The 23,372-nt window shown below is 36.3% G+C and overlaps 1 protein-coding gene across 1 annotated transcript in view; it reads left to right on the forward strand.

Annotated features, from left to right (window-relative positions):
- GNAI1 (G protein subunit alpha i1) overlaps positions 1-23,372 on the forward strand; it is an 87,057-nt gene that overhangs the window by 43,539 nt on the left and 20,146 nt on the right. The window contains exons 3-4 of the mRNA XM_023250305.2: positions 13,648-13,690; positions 13,791-13,932. Of these exons, the coding sequence (XP_023106073.1) occupies positions 13,648-13,690; positions 13,791-13,932 (185 nt within the window). The remainder of the gene's footprint in view (positions 1-13,647; positions 13,691-13,790; positions 13,933-23,372) is intronic.

Genomic DNA, 23,372 nt, shown 5'->3' on the forward strand with positions numbered 1-23,372 from the left:
TGAGTAGCCTTTCCTTATCACACAATCTGCAGTGTTTCTGCCACCTGTTTCTCCCCCTCATGAAACCAGGGACCACAACTCTTATTTCCACTCACTCTGTCCTGAGTGTCTAGCATCAAGCCTTCTGTATAGAGGGTACTTCATATATGAAAGAAAAAAAATACTGTGATTATTCATTTCCTTGACTGTCTACTTACATTCTGGATACAACTTCCTAGAATCAGAACCTTTGTCTTACTTAACTGACTTGATTGCCTGACAGTGTTGTTGACATCAAGATGCAAGAATTCTGGTGGTGTGGATTAGATAGATTATTTTGAAGATTTACAAGGCTAGAAAATGGTTGCAGGCATGTACAGAGGTAAGACTAAAAGGCATTTGGGTTCAAATCCTTTGCCAAGAATGCCGCCCTGAAAAATTTGCATTGGGAGATTGAGGTAATTAAGTTTTGAATATGTTGATATGCAGGGGGAAATTTCCTCTGCACTGATGGGATTAGAATTTATCTGTCAAAAACTACCTGTTTTAAGAGGAGATCCTTAAAAAAACTGCAAACATACCTTGAGCATTTACTTTTAGTTAAAAATATGTAAGTATACTTTTATACCACAATCTTTTGATGTGGGATTGTATGAAAAACCCACAGCTAACATCATCGTGGTGAAAAATTGAGGGATTATGGCCTTTTTGAGTGTGATTACAGTTCAGAGTTGTCTCTTTTGCATATCCAAAATGGACCCCTTATTTTCAATTTCTTTTTCTTTCATGTGAGAATTTAAAGATAACTGCAAAGGAATCTAAATGAAAAATTCTACTAGATTTAAAAAATGTTTTCCTCTCTCTATTTGTGTCTCACACTGTTATGGTAGAACAATAAAGTAAAAGGCACTTGGATCCCTAACATTATCACGCTGATCCTGAGCTCCGAACTGCTTACACTTGGACTGCTGTGTGAAGGAGAGGTGGTATTCTTTCTTGTTTAAATCATTTCTTTTGCCTAAACCAAAATTTTTTGAAAACTTTAAATGTTTATATGCCAAAAGTATGGTGTCACATCGAAATGATTTACTTATTTACTTTATTTTTTCGTAATGGTAAGTGTAGTCTTCAGTTCCCATCTCCTATATCCCCATCTCCCCACCCACCTTCCTCTGGTAACTATCATTTTGTTCTCTATAATTAAGAGTGTGTGTGTGTGTGTGTGTGTGTGTGTGTGTGTGTGTGTGTGTGTGTCTTTTTCTTTGCTCATTTCTTTTGTTTTTTAAATTCTGCATATGAATGAAATAATCCTATGGTATTTGTCTTTCTCTCACAGATTTATTTATTTCACTTAGTATTATACTCTCTAGCTCCATCAGTGATGTTGCAAATAGCAAGATTTCATTATTTTCTATGGCTGAATAATACTCCATTCTTTGCTATTCCATTCCAGTGTACCACTTCTTTATCCATTCATCTATTCTTGGACACTTGGGCTGCTGCCATAGTTTGGCTATTTTACACAATGCTGCATAAACATAGGGGTGCATGTATCCCTTTGAATTAGTGTTTTTGTGTTTTTTGTGTAAATACTTAGTAGTGTGTTTCATGGATAATAGGGTAGTTCTGTTCTTATTTTTTGAGGGAACCTCCATACTGTTTTCTACAATGGCTGTACCAGTTTACATTCCTACCAACAGTGTACTCAGGTTCCTTGTTATCCATATCCATGCCAACACTTGTTGTTTTTTGTGTTTTTTATTTTGGCCATTCTGACAGATGTGAGGTGGTATCTCATTGTAGTTTCAATTTGCATTTCCGTGATGGTGATTGATGTTGAGCATCTTTTCACATGTTTGGCCATCTGGATGTCAGCTTTGGAGAAATATCTATTCATGTCTTCTGCCCCTTTTTTAAATTGGATTATTTGTTTTTGGGGTATTGAGCTGTATAAGTTCTTTATATATTTTGCATACTAACCTTTTTTCAAATATGTCATTTGCAAATATCTTCTCTTATTCAGTAGATTGCCTTTTAGTTTAGTTGCTGTTTTTCTTTGCTGTGTAGAAATTTTATTTTGGTGTAGTCCCAGTAGTTTATTTTCGCTTTTATTTCCTTTGCCTTATGAGACCTATGTAGAAAGATGTTGCTATGGCCTATGTCAGAGATTAATGCCTGTGTTGTCTTCGAGGATTTTTATGTTTCCAGGTCTCACACTTAGGTCTTCAGTCCATTTTGGGTTTATTTTTGTGTGTGGTGAAAGAAAGTGGTCTAGTTTCATTCTTTGGCGTATGGTTGTCCAATTTCCCCAGTACCATTTGATGAAGAGATCGTCTTTTTCCCATTGTGTATTCATTCATTTCTCCTTTGTCGGAGATTAAATGACCATATAATTGTGGGTGTATTTCTGGGTTTTTCTGTTCTATTCCATACTACCAAAAGCATGGTGTCACAGAAATGATTTGATTTGAGTTGGTGAAAATACAAAAGTAGAATGGTAGTATATGCATCGGATTACTTTCTAGAGGAAAACTTTTAAAGTGGTGAGAGAATGATGTTAGCTCACATCACGTGTATAACAACACATGCTCGTCTGTGTCCCTTTTGATAATTTCTCAGAGCAGCCTGTGGTGATGTTTGGGATGCCATTTTTATTTTAGTTTAGCCTAAAATCAACCTACCTCCTGCTAAACCCCTACCTGCTAATTATAATTAGTAGAGAAAGTTACAAAATGTTCAATGCTGCTTAAGCCTTAGTCCAATATGATTAAACAGCCCATTTATTTTTTTATTGAAGTATTATTAACATGCAGTGTTGTATTAGCTTGAGATGTACAACATTGATTTCACAATTCTGTACATTACTCAGTGCTCATCACAAAAGTGTGGTCACCATCTGTCATCATACAGTGCGATTACAATATTATTGACTATATCCCTTATGCTGTACTTTTTATTTCCGTGACTTACTAATTTAGTAACTGGAAGATTATACTGCTTAATCTCCTTCACCTGTTTTGTGCATCATTCCCCGCCCTCCATACAAATACACACACCTCTCCTCTGGAAACCATCACTTTGTCCTCTGTATTTATGAGTCTATTTGTTTTTATTGTTGTTTGTTTTGTTTTTTGTTTTTTAAGTTTCACATATAACTGAAATCATATGGTATTTGATTAGCATAATACTCTCTAGGTCCATCCATGATGCATATGGCAAGATTTCATTCTTTTTAGTGGCTGAGTAAACAGTCTGTATGGTTTTCAGATGAAAGTGTTTTATCACTTGCCATCCTCCCTTCCTGGCTGTTATCCATAATTGGTGTGAGGGTCAGCGTGTGAGTGGGAAGAAAGGGCAGAGTGACTTACTACAACTCATTGTAACGGCGGGGACAAAGTAGTCCCTTAGATGTATTGTGCTCTGTCTCTTCTAGTCATGAACATGATAGCTCTTACCTAGGTGGCTCTGGTATCACAATCAAAGTGTCTGGTACAATCAATGATGGTTGCATAGAGCCTTCCTGCTTGAGCTGCCTCTAACTGCGGGCCTCATAATCTCTCACCTAAGTCTGTGTAGGGCTGTGGTCATCCCACCTGCTATAATGGGCCATGTAGTAAACCCAGTGTCTGTCAACTTAGTTTCCACATTTCCTGAAAATAGGATGTGCCTTGGTTGGTAAGGAACAACCCCAGATGCTCCCCCACCTAAACATAGTGTGGTCCTTTTTAGTGTCCATGTTGATAAAGGGCTCCATTTAGGATAAAGTAGGGGGCGGTAGGGATGATCATGAAAGTTTGGGTAGTAAAAGTAATTTGCTGTGATTAGAATGTGAGATTTATATACATGAGTGATGATATGGGGATATGGGTTGAAGCAAATGAGATTTTAAAAGATAATTTTATTCATATTAAATTGAGAGATATGACCCAAGTTTTTCTAAATAAAGTGCATAATTTTGAGTCAGTATTATTATGTACAATGTAAAAATTTAGAAATTACAGAAATATTTGCAGAATAAAATTGTCTTACTCAGATATAAGCATTTTTTTTTGAATTTTTTTTTCCAACGTTTTTTATTTATTTTTGGGACAGAGAGAGACAGAGCATGAACGGGGGAGGGGCAGAGAGAGAGGGAGACACAGAATCGGAAACAGGCTCCAGGCTCTGAGCCATCAGTCCAGAGCCTGACGCGGGCTCGAACTCACGGACCACGAGATCGTGACCTGGCTGAAGTCGGACGCTTAACCGACTGCGCCACCCAGGCGCCCGATATAAGCATTTTTTGATGTATTTCTTTTAATGTAATTTTTTGCATGAATATATATTTACAGCTTAATACTGTATCTGTTTCTTTTTATCTACAAATTATTCTTTTTCTTGGTCAGTTAATGTTAATTCATTATGCACTAAGTCTATACTCATTAATTACTGATTTCTTTGCCTTTCACTTTATTTATGGTGATGTTTTTAAAAAAATGTTCTTAGGTTTGGGGACTTCTTTATCTATATGGTTATATATTTGCTTATATATTTAAACTAGACAGCTCTTAAAAAAAATTGTCAGCATAGTGGTACCTAGGTAGCTCAGTTGGTTGAGTATCCAACTCTTGATTTTAGCTCAGATAATGATCCCAGGGTCATGGGATTGAACCCTGTGCCATATACTGTGCTGAGCGTGGAGTCTGGTTGAGATTCTCTCTCCCCCTCTGCCCTCTCCCCAGCTCATGTGCTCTCTCTCTAAAATTAACTAAATGAATAAGTAAACTCATCAGCCTAAAGGGGGGACCCAAGTTTCTGCCTTCTCATTGCCCCAGCATCCCCTGAGCATTGTCTTAATATACATGCTTAGAAGAAGACCATAGGCACACCTAATTTCTGGCTCATACAAAGGATGAGGAGAGAGAATCCAAGTTTACATTTTTCTTTTACACAAATCATTTGCTTTGATGAGAAATGTGTTGATGTGGTTTACACCTAGCAGCAAGTGAGGACGGAAAATATAGTCTTTAGTTGCCATGTTCCCAGCCACTACTCCTGTTACAATAGGTGAGAACCCGTTTCAATGGGCAATCACAAGCTTCCACCACACTTTTCCTTTATTTTTTCCGGTTTTTAACAGAATTCTCCCTTTCCACAGTTCATGGAAATATTGTTACATTTTCTAATACTTTCTTCATGGTGTATTTCCTGCCTGCCTGCCAGCCAGCTAATATGTTTACTTCACTCCTGCCGTGTGCTAAGTGTAGGAGAAAACTTGGAGGATATCATGGTGAAAAACATTAGGGCTCCCTTCCTTCATAGCTTATAGTCCAGGGCATGAGAAAGACATTAAACCAGCAATTCTAGGAGTGACCCATGGGCCTAGGGGTCTCTGGACCATTTTCATAATTGTACTAAGATGGTATTTGCCTTTTTAATTGTGTTGTTATTTGTTGTGATAGAACCAAAATAATAATAGGTCAAAATACTGAATCATGTTAATAGCACTAAATTGTACTAATAGTCATTGTATTCTTCACTACTGTGCACTTATGATAAAAAATGCTCAAGTTGTAAAAATCATTGTTAAATCTTGACCATTAGGTACATGCATCTTCAATATGCTGTGTAACCAAATATGAAATATACCAAAGTATGCTGCCATATTCCAAACCATGTTTGTTATCTTGAGGAAAGATAGTTGTATGATTAAGTTGTGAATTGAACTAGTTGCTTTTTTTCCTGGAATACCATTTATACTTGAAAGAAATTGTGGTATAGTCCTACTTGGGGATTTGGCAGAGTTAGTCTGTCATTGCAAGAAAAATAGCTAACAGTGTTTGTTGCCAATAATAAAATTAAAGGTTTTAAGCAAAAAAAATTTTTTTTTGAAAATTTAAAAAACTTATCCATAGCACTGAGAGCTTGATATCTTCCCAAGACTTAAAGTCTTTTCTGATGATTATGGGTAATATTAAAAAGATGATTATATACATATAATATAGATAATATATATTGTTATTATTTGGTATTAAAAATACATCAACATTCAGTGCTGCACAGCTCAGTGAACTAATTTTCAAATCAAACATGGGTAAAATATCCATCCAAGTACAAGATAGACCAATAAGCTGTAATGTATCAAAGTACGAAAAGTTTATACAAATGCGTTATGACCAGTCTTTAAACTACCCTTTTTTATTTATTTTTTAAATCTTTTTAAAAAATGTTTTATTTATTTATTTTTGAAAGAGAAAGAACACAAACAGGGGAGGGGCAGAGAGAGAGGGAGACACAGAATCTGAAGCAGGCTTCAGGCTCCAAGCTTTCAGTTCAGAGCCTGATGCAGGGCTTGAACCCATGAACTGTGTGTGAGATCATGACCTGAGTCAAAGACCGTTAACCGACTGAGCCACCGAGGTACCCCAAAGCTACCCTTTTTAAAATTTTGGTATAGAATCAAAGAAGGCTATCTACAGTTATCTGTAAGTGCTGTTAAATTGCTGTTCCCTTTTCTAATAATCACATAATTATGTGAAAATAGTTTTTTTTATGTACCTCAACCAAAGTAAAAAGTAATTGCACTATATTAAATGCAGAGAATTGAGAACCCAGCTGCCTTTTAATAACCTATTTGCAGAAATGTAAAGCAATATTACTTATCTCACTTTTTGGAATAGGGGAGACCTAGTCAACAACTAAATGATTACAGTTACTCTGATCACTAATCCAGAAAAAAAAGGAGGTGACCTTTCTTCTACCTCTTTCGTCTACCTGGTTCTTTGTCTTTAGCTTCCATCAGAATCACTCGGCGGGTTTGTGAAAATACAGATTGTTGGACCCCCTCCCAGAGTGTCTGATTCAGTAAGTTCTGGGTGGGTTCTAGGAATGTATATTTCTTAAGTGTTGGTGATAGTGTTAGTCTTGAAATCATACTTTGAGAACCATTGTTCTGTTCCTTTGGATTTACTGAACAAATGTGTATGAGCTACCATCTGTGGGAAGAAAAAAAAATTAAGTTTATTTTAAGAGTGTGTGTGCAAGTGGGGGAGGAGCAGAGATAGAGGGAGAGAGAGAATCCCAAGCAGGCTCCACACTCAGCATGGAGCCTGATGCAGGGCTCAGTCTCATGACCTTGAGATCATGACCTAAGCCAAAATCAAGAGTCAGATACTCAACCAACTGAGCCACCTGGGTAACCCAAAAGATCAGAGCTTTTAAAAGGTAAGTAGTACAGATATAGAAACAATGACTGGAAGTGTTTGTAGTTGCCAGACGTCGGGAGTTAATTAAAAATTAAACAATAGCATGTCAAGAACTATTCAATATTTGAGGCTTTACCTTACTTACAAGCTAACACATTAGCTTACTGCAGTTTTATGCTAACTTCTGTCTTTAGAAGACAGGAGTTTCCTGGTTCAGAGATAAAAAGGACTTTATTACAACAATTGTAGTTGCCAGAAGATCTGTATTTATGGCCATTTACCAAACCCCAGTACCTTAAGAGCAACATGAAGAGAGCCACCTGATGACTGCGCAAGCATTGGGATATGTTGGGGTAGAGGAAACCTGAACTGACATGGTCTGCCAGGAAAAAGCTTCCTGTGCTGCCCACACTTGTCTCCTTTTGTCCTACCTTTCTAGAGTAGTCTTGAATGTGCAGTCATTCTTGCTCAGTGTAGTAGTATGGGACCTATTTCAGGCATGAATGGCTTAGGGATTAGTTTTATGGAGAGTTAACATTGAGAAAGTCCAGGGACACCTGGCTCATTTGGTTAAACATCTGACTTCAGCTCAGGTCATGATTTCCTGGTTCACAAGTTTGAGCCCTGTGTCGGGCTCTCTGCTGACAGCTCAGAGCCTGGAGCCTGCTTCAGATTCTGTGTCTCCCTCTTTCTCTGCCCCTCACCTGCTGGTGCTGTCACTGTCTCTCTGTCTGTCTCTCTTAAAAAAAATTGAGAGGGGCGCCTGGGTGGCGCAGTCGGTTAAGCGTCCAACTTCAGCCAGGTCACGATCTCGCGGTCCGTGAGTTCGAGCCCCGCGTCGGGCTCTGGGCTGATGGCTCAGAGCCTGGAGCCTGTTTCCGATTCTGTGTCTCCCTCTCTCTCTGCCCCTTGCCCGTTCATGCTCTGTCTCTCTCTGTCCCAAAAATAAATACACGTTGAAAAAAAAAATAAAAAATAAAATAAAAAAAATATTGAGAAAGTTGGTCATTTGGGCAATCTAGATTCTGGTGTTTATAGTCATTATCAAATTATTGTTATATCTTAGAATGCCAGATATATTCCATAAATATGTATATATTTATTTAAATAGTTCATAGCTTCTTATAGCCAACTTAGAAAGATTTTTAGGTTATGATTCCTGTTGAGGAATGATAATTAGAAACAAAATCTTCTCCCAACCCAGACATCCTCCTTACAAAGGTAGCAGAGAAAGAAAACATTTTTATCAATTTTTGAATAAGCATTGAACCAGAGTTTGGTGTATGTTAGAGGCAGTCAACTAAGAGATTGCAAAGATGGAAAGGAATCTCATTCCATATATAGCCAAATGAATACAATTTAACTACATACATGTTTTCAAGTTAGATTTAACTAGTTCTTAAGTAAGAGGCTTGACAGCCTTATACACATACTTCATCTTAACTTTGTTAGTTGGGTAGACCATTTGTGTTAGCTAATTGGCCTTACCCAAAGGAGAAACACATGGCATATCTTTATGACAGGAGGTAGCTTTGCATCTTGGAGCAAGGTAACCACCCAAGTTAGGCTCCTACCCTTCCACAGAAAATGGAAGGTAGGGTTGCTATCTCTCTTGATGTTTACATTTCAAAGAAATGGCTGCTGGTCTCTTGAGAAAGACATTCTGGGTCATAAAGCTGACCAAAACAAGGCCTATTTGTTTTTCTTTCCTTTTTTTTTTTAATTTTTAATGTTTATTTGTTTTTGAGAGAGAGAGAGAGACACACACACACAGAGCATGAATGGGGGAGAGTCAAAGAAAGATGGAGACACAGAATCCGAAGCAGGCTCCAGGCTCCAAGCTGTCAGCACAGAGCCTGATGCGAGGCTCGAACCCTGAGCCAAAGTCGGACACTTAACCGACTGAGCCACCCAGGCTCCCTGGCCTGTTGTTTTTCTGAAGTGTGTGTGTATGTGTGTATGTGTGTGTATATCACAGATACAAATTTGAAAGAGGAAAAAAAGTACGTACAATTCTAATTTTTCTGAAGTAAATGTTCTAAGGATAAGGAGGGGACCATTATCTCTCCCCGTACTTTCAGAGGGTTTAATCAAGCCTCATATCTTTATTTTATTTTTGTTTTTATTTGATTTATTATCATTTTTTATTTTAGAACACGTGAGTGGAAGAGAGGGGCAGAGGGAGAGATGCTCAACCGACTGGGTCACCCTTGTGTAGCACCATGATAAACAGAAGTGACTTTAAATGCAACTTGTAATTTGGTTTTATTCTCATTTAAACTAAACTGTAATGTAGTTTTATTCAGTGTAAAATTTTGAAATTGTTAAATTCTACATAAAATTTGCATTTCTTAAAAGTGGAATGTCAGGAATTCAGAATAAAATAACTAAATCACCATTTTAATAGCTGAATCACATGTGATACTGGGCAGCTTGAATCCTGAACCAAGAAATAAATGTTATAAATGTGACCCTAAGCAGAGAATTGGACAAAGAATATTCTTGGGGGCAGGGGGGAATAATGAGTGTTTGGAAGAGGTTAGAGGTTCTTTGTCTTTAAATTACTTGCAGTTAAAACTTCAGATTTACTATACTGCCCTTTAACAAAATCAGGGGCAGATACTATTTGATTGTTACTTTATTTATAATGGTAAATTATATAATCCTAGTGAAAGAATTAGAATCTAGGCAAGGGTTACTTTACTTAGATCTTGATTTGGTTTTTGGTTCCATCCTCCTGCTTGTCCTAAGTGAATGTGTTTCCCTTTCCCAAATCTCATTGTTAATAGGTGGCTATGCACATATGACCCCAGACTGCGATGAATTTCCTTCCTCTCAGTGTTACTGTGGTGGTGCTCTTTGCTACCATCTGAATGGTGCGTTATCATCAGATGCTGAGCTCCACTTCATACACCTGCTGAGCTTATTACTGTTTGCTCTCAGAGATGCAATTTTCTTTCTTATTTTTTTGAGTTTATTTATTTTGAGATAGAGCAAAAGCAAGGGAGGGGTAGAGAAAGAGGCAGAGAGAAAACCCCAAGCAGGCTCCATACCATCAGTGCAGAACCTGATATGGGGCTTGAACTCATGAACTGTGAGATCATGACCTGAGCCGAAACCAAGAGTTGGATGCTTAACCAACTGAGCCACCCAGGTGCCCCAGAGATGCAATTTTCTATTAGCCATTTCCTCCTTAAAGAGAGGCCCAAGGGACCCTCTCAGTGATCCCAACTTTGATATAACTATTGGCTTACTGGCCTACCATGATCATATTGCACACCTCCGTGGCCCTTTGCGAGTTAAAATCTCCCTTCCTAGAACTCTGAAGTCTCTCATTTCACAGTCACCAGCTTGTTCACAGTTACTTCATAAAGTCTTTTAGTCACCTTGACCGGCCTGACCTTGTGACCACAGTGGTCACACACTTTGATCTTTCCATACATACATAGTGTATATTCCTTGTTTCTCCTTGAAAGAAGGGTGTTCCCAACTCTTTTTAATCTGCATCTGGATTTAAAGGGAAGAGCAATAGCTGCCTAGTTAAGTATTGCTAGGAAAATTGATCCTTTCCTCCTTTCCCCTGCCCTTCCACTACTTTGGAGATTTTTTTTTTCAGTATCGCTTCTTGTCAGTCTCTCAAACACTATTGTGCTAAGAGTTGTAAAGAACAGCCTTTAACTCTTTCCTGTGTGCTGTGTGGGAAGAATACCAGTATTCAGAATGTTGGAACCCTAAGCAGGCAGCATTTGTAATTTTCCTATTAGGAGAATGTCTGCATGAAAATGAGAACTGAAAACTAATTACATAAATTGCTAAACTTTGAAGGACTCTTTTCAGCATCTTTGCCTCTAGGATATCTATTCCTCAAAGAGCACCTTGTGACTAACGAAGAAATTAGGTAGATATCCAATTAATAACACTCCCATCCTCTATCTTTAATGTTAAACAGATTTCAGGATATTTTGAACCACAAGCCATTGACCAAGATGCTCCTTGCAAAGTAATCTAAGTGTCCCATGTTATTATTTTTAAAAGATATGAAATGGATCAGAACTTAATATTAGGAAAATTTTTTTTCTTGTTAAGATTATAAAATTCTCATGTTAACTCATAATTTTTTTTTTCTATTTCTGATTTTACCCCACTTGGCTCTCAGACCTCACTGGCTTACATAATGTGAGCCTTTCTCTGGGCCTTTCAGTTGTTGAGTTTGACTAAAAATGGTCTGTGGTTCATCAAAGCTCACTATGTCAGTGGAATCACCACTTCCATAGGTGGTTATGGGGATCTGGAAGGTCTCATCTTCACAGCATGGCTGCTACTGACTAGTTTGGCAGTGCTCTAGAAACCCAGAGGGCCGGCTTGAAGATAGCCCTGCTGGGAACTGCCTAGGGTATGTTAGGTGGGTGGATCTCTCTTGAATGAGAGAAATGTGTGAGCCATAATGCCTACAATGGTCCTTTTCACAGAGCCAAGTACACTGTTGTTGATTAATAAATAATGGATTGTTTATCTTGGAATTGTTTTTATTGGCAGATGCCCTGAAAGAATCAAAGGCTGTCTATAAATGAAGAATGCCCTCATTGTTTATTCAGCTCCCGCTTTTCTACTTAATGTGCTGGTGTCTTGAGAAAATTTCTTAAATATTAAATCACAAGTAAAGTTTAAGCAGCTTTTTCCCCCCAGATTTTCAAATACGCCGTTTAACTATGATCTGTTCTCAGATGTCTCTGATTGTGTGTGTGTGTGTGTGTGTGTGTGTGTGTGTGTGTGTGTAGCTGGAGAGGGATGGGAGCAAAAGGAACAGCGCCCAGAAGTTTGACATCTAATTATAATAGGCACAAATAGCTTAAATAAATGCAAATACATTTTGGGGTTGATTGTGTGTCTAGCACAAGGTAGGGGCTGAGACTTCAAGAAATATTCACGGAAACGTTCAGAGTGAGGGGCAGCAGGGATCACAGGGGTAGTGGGTCAGCAAAGGTTGATAAAGGAGGTGAATTTATGGTTGGTGGAGGATAACCAGGGTGGTAATAAGAAGCAGAGTAAATTAAATTTCGGCAGGGGAAACAGTATGTTTGAAGACTTGTGGTGTGGTCACAGTAGGTGTTCTCAGAACTGTAAGTTGTTCAGTAATGCTGGATCAGAAAACACTATAGGAATGGCTGTAGGAAAATGGGGCTCAGATAATAAAAACCCTAGCTGTGTCTCTCAAACCGTGATAAATGTTATGCCCAGAATTCGTGATCCCCAAAGACCACTAGGGAGCCGAGTCCGATGCAAAAGCAAAGAGCCTTTATTCGAGCTAGCTCGAGCTCAATCCCCTACCTGCACCGACGCAGCTGTGAGATACCAGGGAAAGAGAGCGAGTTTCAAAAGGACAAAGGTTTTATAGGGTCTAGGGGCAGCCGATTGGCTGGGGAAGGGGCGTGGCCTCAGCCGATTGGCTGGGGAAGGGTCAGAGTCCTGTTAGGCAGGTGAGGGAGGGTTTACTCAAGGGGAGGAGGTGTGGTCAAGGTGAAGGACACAGAACAAGACGGAGTTGGCTGGCGTAGGCCCGCCCTTTCAATAAATAGCTCTATGATATGTAGCCCTGGCCAAAGACAACATGAAGGGAAATGATAGACTTGTCTTATCTTCTTTGGTGTCCTTTGCTCAGATGTTCTCTGTATCTAGCAATCAGAAGGATCCTGACAAATAGTTGATATGATGTGATGTAAAGGTATCAGCTACTGTTAAGTGTGAAGGATAAAAGGGCTCTACTTTTATGAAGGGCTGTTTCCTTAGTAATATTTTTATGTTATGATGGCATAATGCTAGGAACCCTGATTGTGAAGAGACCTTGCATATATGTAGAAAGTGAAGGAGCATTTTGAAAATGGATTTATGACTTGGGTGACAGGAAAGCTGGAAGAACATGGGGGAGAGACATTTCTGTCCTCCATACCATTGGATCACCATGCTAGCACATTATGTTGGCCTTGTGTCAGATGTTTAATAATGGTGGTTGAACACGCATTGCATAGACATAACTTTTAATAATATTTTTAAATTATTTGTTGTATGGTTTGGGCACCACTGCCATCTACTTCATATCTGTGATGAAGCAAAGGTTAAAATTAGAATAACTGACCAAACAGAACATCTTCCAAGAAGGAGCAAAATTTTAAATAAAACTAATTTATAGTGCTTAAGTTTAAGTTATAGAAGATTGAATTTTTTTATTGCTTTAGTGAATACACACAGACAGCAATAGAAATATTTTTTAGTTGAGTTTATTAAATTTAAGTATTATGAAGTAATAAACAAAAGGGACTTATTCTTGATAATTTTTCTATATGTTTGGAAACCATTAAAGATTGTTTTGATATCGAATAAAATTCAGCTGTTAAGAGACAGAGAGAGAAGGTGTGTATGTGTGCCTGTGTTGGATGGGATATAGCACAAGGATGAAGTTAGAAATCCTTTATTTTACCTTTTTTAGGTGCTGGTGAATCTGGGAAAAGCACAATTGTGAAGCAAATGAAGTAAGTAGACTTAAAATATTAAATTTGTTTTTTTTATGTTTAAGCGTACCCTTCCATCAAAGGAAGTAAGTTGTTTTGTGTTTTTCTTTTGTCTCATTAGAATTATCCATGAAGCTGGTTATTCGGAGGAGGAATGTAAACAGTACAAAGCGGTGGTCTACAGCAACACCATCCAATCAATTATTGCTATCATTAGGGCCATGGGGAGGTTGAAGATAGACTTCGGTGACTCAGCTCGGGCGGTGAGTTGTTAAATTCATTAGAACAGGCCTGTTGGAGTACAAAGAATAGCTTACATGATAATACCATACTACATAACGTAGATTTATCCACGGTCTCGGGACCCTTTTATAAAAGGACAGTAGTGAATGAAGTGAGTCAGAAGCTTTAGAAGTGAGGACCTAAGAATACACAAGATTGTGTAATCTTCTTTTTATAACTAGAATTTTTTCCTTATCCATCAGGTGATTTTGACAACTCCATAACCATGCAATATTTTCTGTATAACATGTGATACTGGGTACTCATGTATTTCCATGATGATTTTTAGTAATTACTATGGAGTTTAGTAAACTTCCTGTGCTGATTCTCTTCAGAATTTTTTTTTCATAATTTGGAATGCTGATATAATTTAATTATTTTATTTATGCCCAGCCTAAAAAGCAGTCTAACCTCATATAGTGGAAATGGTATAAAATCTTGCCTGTCTTTGAATAGGAAAATATTGGCTGTTAGAAAACATGCATCAGAATTTCAGAGCTAAAGGGATTGAGGACCTTAGGAGACCTGCAAGTTCCTCCCCTTTATTTTATCGGTAAAGAAACTGGAAGCCAAGACTTGACAAGATAGGAAGACTGGTAACCAAGGTGAAGATGGTAACCAAGGCACTGGGCCCACACTGACTTCTTTGGCCTGATAACACATTTTGCATTTGATGGCAGCAACCCTGGCCTAATCCATGTGACACTTTAGTTTTCATTTCACTGCACCCGTTTGCTTGCTTAATCTGTTTATTTAGAGTTTTATTATTTGTGTGTTTATTTAAAACTGATTTGTTTTTAATAACTGATAATAAAACTTGACCTTCCCATAAAACTTTAACTGAAACTCTAGCTTAAATTTTAACATTTTTTTTTTTGTGCAGAGTAGGTGTACTATTACTATTACGGCTGCTTTTTATAGTGCTTTGTATTTGTGTGTGTGTGTGTGTGTGTGTGTGTGTGCGCGCGCGCGTGCACATGCCATCTACCTATACTAATACCATGAGGATTTTTTATATTGAGACTTTTTCTTTTCGTCTTCTTAGTGTCTGGTCAATTTTTTTTTTAACATTGAGGCTTTGTTCATGCTTATAGAAAAAAATGAAAGAAAACAATATTAGAAAATATATATTGGGGAAATCTAAAATAAACCTGGTTTATTATTTATAAATTATACTAACATATCTTTGTAAGTTTTTGGTCCTTATTAATTTACTAACCATTTCCTTTTAAACAAGAATTTAAAAACTTAGTGTTAATGAACTAAAATGTTCAAGTAGATTTCAAGATTATTTTTAATAGTAATTCATTACATTTTCCTGAATCCTTTTTTTATGGAACAAGATTTGATCATATCCAGACATTTATGCCTTATCTACTATTCATTTAATCATTTTTATCTTTATTCATTTGTCATTGATTCATTCAACAAATGCTTTTGTTTGTCTTTAACAGTGGGGAACCTTCCTTAAAGGAGAAAGAATTGATGTAGATTGTAGTTTTTACATCAGTTCCACTGATAGTGATTTAAATCGTTGGGGCGCCTGGGTGGCGCAGTCGGTTAAGCGTCCGACTTCAGCCAGGTCACGATCTCCTGGTCCGTGAGTTCGAGCCCCGCGTCAGGTTCTGGGCTGATGGCTCGGAGCCTGGAGCCTGTTTCCGATTCTGTGTCTCCCTCTCTCTCTGCCCCTTCCCCGTTCATGCTCTGTCTCTCTCTGTCCCAAAAATAAATAAACGTTAAAAAAAATTTTTAAATCGTTTATCGTATCACATATAGGGTATTCTGCATTTAGATGCTATATGTGATAATTTAGAAAGATTTTGTAGCCTCCATTTTAGGAGGTGATTTAAGAGTCAGTGCAAGCAGTTTTTTATGAAGTCTTTTTATTTCATATTTTTCTCTCAAGGACTTAGTGACAGGTCTGACTTGAAGTAACTGCTCTGTCACTACAAACTTTTTTTTTTTTTTAAGTTGCCCTGCCTGCCTCTCCCCCCTCACTCCGACCCTTCCTTCCTTCCTTCCTTCCTTCCTTCCTTCCTTCCTTCCTTCCTTCCTTCGAGTTCTGATGCTTTGAAAATCTACATGTGGGACTTTTTTTCTCCTCTTTGTTTCACTTAGTGCTAGTTTGAGTCACTCTTCTTAGACTGTCTAGCTGTAGCCTAGTAACTGTTTCCCTCCTACCTTCAGACTATTCCTTCTGTTTGCTTTAGCCATTATTACTAACTCCTTCACACATATGTCTTCATGTTCTCAGGCTGGTTTTGATTGGTTTTGTGTTCTACTTAAGCTTTAAAATATTTGGAGGCTTTTGGAATTGTGCTAAGAAATACAAAGGTGAACTAAACATGTACATAAGGGACATTGGAACTTGAAATTGAAACGTGTAAGAGTTTTCTAGACAAAAGCCAGGAAAAAGCATTCTGTGAATAAGAATATATTCAAAGGCTGAATATATTTCTATTTCTCAAATACCAGTTCTTGGACATATCCCTGAGTCGAAGGATAACCAGATATTTAGTTTTGATAGGAACAACAGATGAGCTCTCAGAAAGAAAGTGATGTGAATAATGTTTTCTAACAACTGTGTATCAGTGTTTACCAGAGTCTTGCAAACTTAGATATTATCAACATTTTGATTTTTAATGTCTCATGCCTGAAAAATATTGTCTTCCTTTTTTTTTATTTTTTAGTTTTTATTTTCCTGTTAGTGAGGTGGGAAGTCTTTGTCTTTTAGTATTTCTTCCGTGAATTCCTCTCAGTATTCGTCATTCAGTTCTGTTAAGTTACTTGTTCTTTTCACATTGATTCTCTTTAAATATAAGGTATATTAACCTTTCTTTAAGTTTTCCAGATAATTTTGCTCAATATGTTTCTTTCAATTTTTTTAAATAGAAGTAACTTTGTTTTAGAACTCTTAAATTTTTTTCCATTAATTCTGACTTTGCTGTATCTTATTAGAGAGATCTTTCTCAAACTTACAATTACTTAAATACTCTTATTTTTCTAGGATGTTTATAGTTTTATTTTTCAGACTTATCACTTCACCCACCTGGAAAAGTTATTTGTATCTCTTGGTGGGTGGGATCTAAATATATTTTATAATCTGATCATCCTTTGCCCCTACAGCCATTCCTTAGTGACTTGAAAATTCCTCCTGTAGCAGCAAAATGGATGTTTTTCTGAACCCCATTTTTTTCCATTGATGTATTCTTTCTTTTTTTTTTCCAGATCAGTCACTTGTTAAATTACTTAGCCCTTATAAGTGTCTTTTATTACAATAAGATGGAAATAATAACATCTACCTGGGAGGGTTGTGAGAGATAATGACATAATGAACATCAAGCTTTTACCATGTCTTTTTCATAATAGATGCTTACTAAATGTTTATTGCTCCTATTGTTGCCGTTTATAATTATTATATTACTGTCATCCTTCTCAGAATCAATGTATTTTAGTTCCTCTTGCCTCATAGGGTTAATTGGTATTTGGTAGGGTAAGAGCACTCATTCCATTGTTTTTTTTGTTGTTGTTGTTACCAAAATATGAAGTTGGTTTTGCGTTTCTCTCCAGGTGAACTTGAGAATCAACTTAATGCCCCACATCCCTGTTGAAACAAAACAAAAACAGTCTGTTGGTATCTTGATTGGAATTACATCATAATATGTAGGTTAATTTGATGAGAATTGACTAAAAAGATGTAAAACTCACAGAAATGGTACTAATTTGCTGTGGTATGCTTCATATTTGGCAGTTACCAGATTTGCAAAGCAGATTACACATTAGTTATTTAAAATCAGAGGAAACAAAATTGTTTTCAAGGATTGCATAGAGCAATCAGATTTTGTGCTGACTATCCTTTCAAAACTCTCTCAGAATGAGTTACTCAATCTGTGGATGATAAATTATTGTTTTTAATAATGGGGAGTTAGGGAAGCATTATGTAGGAGCCTATTAACATGTCTCAGGCATTGCATCATTTAAAATAGTGCTCTCTTCAAAGTGTGGTTCATGAATCTGTGTCTGTCCACAAGCATGCATGTGAGTACAGGAATTAAGGAAAAGAATTTACATTTAATGCAATTGGCAGAGTAATTTATATGGTAACTTTGATAGTTTAAGAAAATAGGTTTATATTTTGTGTGATTTAAATTTTATTTTGAAACAGATTGGAAATAAAAGAGAACAAAACATAGGACTGGTCCTTTGTCATGGATAGTTTAAGAAGCACTTACTTGGAATAATTTAGGAAACTGATTTGAATTGACTGAAAAGACCTCCCTTTCTCCCTCCAGCTTCAGCATGCACCTGCATAATGGCTACTTTTCAGTTTTTCTGATTTTGTAGTGTATTTCATTAGTTTCTGTCTGTCTGCCTAAATTGCCAGATTGTGTCTGAGAAAGGTTGTAACAATTTACCTTCCTGTCCTGTTTCCTAGAGTGCCTTTTCTTAGCACTCTGGGTAGCCAAAATTTAGAAATCTTAACATTTTTAAAATACTGGCTAATTTATTAGTACCTGTTATCTCATTTTAATGTGCATTTTTAATTTTTAGTGTAATTGCAGTTTTCCATATCTCTACTAACTATATTTTTCTTTCTCTTTGTCAGTGACCTGTTTTATGCCTTAGTCATTTACCACTTGGATTCTTGGTGTGTTGATTATGTATGAAACCTTTGTCCACTAATGTTCTTTCACATGTTGCTTATTGCCTTTAAATCTTAGGGTTTTTGTTTTCTTACATCTTCCTCTGTTATTTCTTCCATTATGTTTAAATTTAGAAAATCTCTCCAAGATTTACTAAGTATTCATACTATTTTAAATGTTTTTTTTAGGGAAGTGAATTTTAACATTATTTCATGTGTTCTTTAATTACTCTAAAATTTACTCTGTGGTATGCGTGAAGTTGAGATCTACATTTTTTTTTTCCTCTTCAGGCAGCTGTCTAATTATCAAGTAGAGTTGTGTTTTTTTCCTTAATCATATCCTATCCTACTAATTTACCTAGCCACCTTTATCATGTAATAAGTTCAGATTTGATCTTTTTTTATTGATCTGCGTTAATACAAGAGTGTTCTACATATTGTAAGCTTTTAATATCTGATAATTTTAGCCCTCCTTCCCCAGTATTCTTGGTCAAAATGTTCCTAGTCATTTCTACTTGTTATTTCTCCAGGTGAATGTTTGAATTGGTTTTATATTCTGGCTTATGTTTGAGAACTAAGAGATTGTTATAGGATTATAATTATTTTTGATTCTGAGGAAAATTGATTTTTGTATGTGGCTAAGTGGTATTAATCTTCCTTTGAAATGTAATATGTGCCTCGAGCACTGTTTTTCTTTTTTCCTCAATTCACATATCAGCACATATTTTTATAGCTCTTGACAACAAGTTTTATTGTCCATCCAGAAAACATTGAAGTATTTTTTTTATTTTATGAACTTGAAAATAAAAAATACACGTATTTATAAGCTTCATAAGTATACGTATAAAGGCTAATTTTATGTATAGCATATTTATTGTAATCTCTTATCTTGATGTAGAGAAGCTCATGTTCACTGAAATTTAGTGAGAAATTTTGCTCTCTGCAACTTATTTAAAATTAACTTAGATGATTTTATTTTTAGCATTCCCCCATCGTGTTAAGCAGTACTATCGGAAAAAAGAAAAATGACTTCCTATTTCCTTGCCTCAGTCATTTTTACTTTGATTATATGTGTGTTTTGAGAGAAAAAAAATTAATGTCTATGTATTCTTAAAGCAATTCTTGAAATGTCTGGGATTGGCACCATGGGCCATGGAGTGGTGACTTCCCTATTCTCAGGATTTCTTTAAAGGTATACTAACTTTGATAAAAGCAGTATAGTGGACTTAAATTTATAGGAGTGATTATATCCTGTAGAAATTTGGCAGATTAAATATATGAGTAGTTCTCATATGTGGTATTCACTAATGTTATTAATGAAATAACTGACTTAAGCCATTGGAACAAAAGATTTCCATACTTGTATCAATCATGACATCAACATATTATCATTGTGGCCAAAAATTTAGAGTTGTCACTATATTTAAGACTACTTTATCATATTATTTAATCTCTATTATAGAAGGGCTTTCTGATTTTTTCTGTTTAAACTCTTAATCTCATTTATGATTCTGTCTGCTATATTAAAATAATCATCTAGCCTTTGCTTAAAAACTTAGTCTCTCATTTCCCCTCCTTTTTTTTTTTTTTTTTTTTTTTTTGGCATGGCTTTGATTGTTAAAAAGTGTTCTTTGTATGGAATTGAAATCTGGTATCTTTTGCCCTAAGAATTCTCTTTTTTATGCTTTATATCTAAATATGAAGTCTACTCTTACCTATAATAATCCTTACTTCAAATGTCAGAAGACAGCTGTCCTGGTGCCTCAGAGTCTTCTCTTCCCCATCCCAAAAGGACTCTTCTGAATTCCCATAAAGTAGGTGACAGCCTCAGATGAAATGTGCTGTCATTAAATAAATACAGCATGCCAAGTTCCCTGACCCTCAGCTGGAAAAGCGACCCTATTCCATGTCCCTTCACACGAAAGCCTTGTGTAACTTCTTCCTGAGTTCCCAGAGCACACAGTTGTATAAAGAGGCACTTACATTCTCTCCGCCATCTTATTTTCATTTAAGTCTTAGTAGCTTGAAAACATTAAACGTGGCTACATCCAAGGATTTTTTCTTGCTACTCACAAATAATTGCCTGGCAAATAACATTTCTTTCAACACACACAGAAGAGTGCCTGTGCTGCTTTATTCACCTGTATCCTTTCTGACTAAACTTCACTCTTTAGCAATCCCAATCTTTTTTCGACCCTATGTCACACGGTTTTGGTACACCCATGTTTAGCGTTCTAAATGTTCTTAGGTAACATTATGTTACATACATTTTGAAAAGACTTCATTCCATGGCCAGGTAGGATTGTTGTTATTCTGTAGTTTTAACATTTATCTTGTCTTGGACAATGGCTGTTGACTGATATGTGTGATTGGGTGACCAGTTAGCTGTGAAACATCAAAAGAGTTGCTTAACCACTCTGTGTTCAGAGTCTTTTTATACAAACAAAAATTTAGGTAGAATGATTTCTAAAGTACTTTTAGAATAAGTTTAAGAATAAGATAAGTTTAAGAATAAGAATAAATTTTTTTTAAATTTTTTTTTCAACGTTTATTTATTTTTGGGACAGAGAGAGACAGAGCATGAACGGGGGAGGGGCAGAGGGAGAGGGAGACACAGAATCGGAAACAGGCTCCAGGCTCTGAGCCATCAGCCCAGAGCCCGACGCGGGGCTCGAACTCACGGACTGCGAGATCGTGACCTGGCTGAAGTCGGACGCTTAACCGACTGCGCCACCCAGGCGCCCCAAGAATAAATTTAAATAAGTTTAAATTTATTACCAGAAGGTCTAATTGATAGACCTCTGAATATCCTCCTAATGACATGGTAGTGAATATTCTAATTAGTTTTTCAAGGAAAAGAAGCTATTTTACATTTTGTGAAGAAGAGACATTTTTGAATGTAACAGTACAGTTTATAAGTACACTTCCAAAGTTTCTCATGTCTTTTTCTTCAGGCTTCTTCCTAGACAGTTTGAAGAGAATGTGATCTTAAGACCCATACCAGAAGGCATTAGTGTTTTCTGTCAAGAAGTTTTAATGAAATTGAATAAATATATCATAATGAAAGCTCATTAAAAACTACTTAAGTGAAAAGTGCTTTTCTGAAATGGATGGAGAAAATTCTGTGTGATGTTGTTTAATAACAATGACCAAATTTAGAAATTTCTCATATATAGACAGTTATTTGGAAAACTGAATGTTTACTGTAATTAGGTAAATGGTGCTAAGAATGAACTTGAAACCATGTTATATTGGGTTTTATTAAGGTTATTGTACATGTGTTACTTGCTTGCATGCATTTCTCTTGTGATTTACTAAAAAGGGAAACATATGCTTGAATAATATGTTCCCATGCTGAGATACTTAATTATTTTTCAGTATGGGTTCTATCTGGAAAAAAAAAAAAAAGAAAAAGGTTCACAAATTGGCAGCAGAATGAATTTTACTGTCAGCTAATACGTTTGCTGTCCTGTGTCACCAAATGGCTTCTCTACTGTATACCTTATAATGTGTGTCATCACTTCATAAACATTTACTGCAGTACTTTGGGAAAATGCCCCTTGTTTAGAAAAACTAGGGATTGTCCACTGACTTAATGTAAAGCTGTAAGTCTTAGGCTACAGAGAATCTCTATGAAGATAGCAATTTCTTATCTCCCCTATTTTTAGATTAACTATGTTCTTACCTGAAAACTATAGTTAATCCATTTTATACTCTTTTGCTGTTATCCAGCAGTGTAGCCCCCACCCACATACGGTTATTATTAGAAATGTCTCATCTGAATTGAGATATGCTGTCTGTAAAAATAAATGTCAGATTCTGAACACTAAATATGTATAAAAATGTGAAATATCCCAATAATTTTATTTTGATTTCATGTAGAAATGTTATCTTAGGTAGAGGTTAAACAAAACATCTTATTATGTTAATTTCACCTTTCTTTTGCTTTTACAAATATGGCTATTAGAAAACTTAGAAGTACATCAGTGTCTCATGTTGTATTTCCTTTGGACAGCACTAAACTAGTGTGGTTGATTACCTGTGGATCATAATACTAAATATTTGTAGCCTCAAAACATAAGGAAAATTTAATTAACTTTATACACAGCATTCCTTCACTTAAAATATTTTGCATGCTGTCTTCAGTATGCATTGTATTTCTACTTCATAGCTGTGTTTATTTTGTTTTTCTATGCCTGCGTGAGCAAATACCTGCCCCCCACCCCTCGCCCATTGATTTAATATATATATATAAGGTCTCCTGAAAATCTGAGAAAATAGTTCTATGTGAAACTGCCTATTCCACATTGATTTCTCCCTTCTCTGAATTAAATCTGTTCCTTGTATAAAGAAGATCAGAAAGCTAATATTTAATTAGATTCTATCTTAAAATAATCTTTAATGGTGTTAGTGTGTTTCTTAGAAACATTTTGGGAGGGAGGGGTGACACATACATTATTTCTCTGTTTTCAAAACTGATCATTATCAGTGCACAAAAAACTGAGAGAGATCGTGAATAGTCACTTAATGGATCCCCTCTTGAGTTGTAAGTGTAGTCTGTCATTCTTCCAGTTTTCCTAGTGCCTTGATAGCTGTTACTGATATTATAAAACATAGACTCATGATTGAAGATTACACTCTTTTAGTTAAGCCAGTTTTTTAAGTGGTGCTATAGAGAATTAAGTTCTGACCCCAATGAAAAACAAAGGAAGTTCACTGTTGCACTTTACTTATAATCTGCAATGCCTCCCTTTGTACTTTTAACCTGTAATGTGTCTC

Source organism: Felis catus, chromosome A2, assembly GCF_018350175.1.
Source record: "Felis catus isolate Fca126 chromosome A2, F.catus_Fca126_mat1.0, whole genome shotgun sequence".
In the NCBI taxonomy this organism is placed as follows: Eukaryota; Metazoa; Chordata; class Mammalia; order Carnivora; family Felidae; genus Felis; species Felis catus.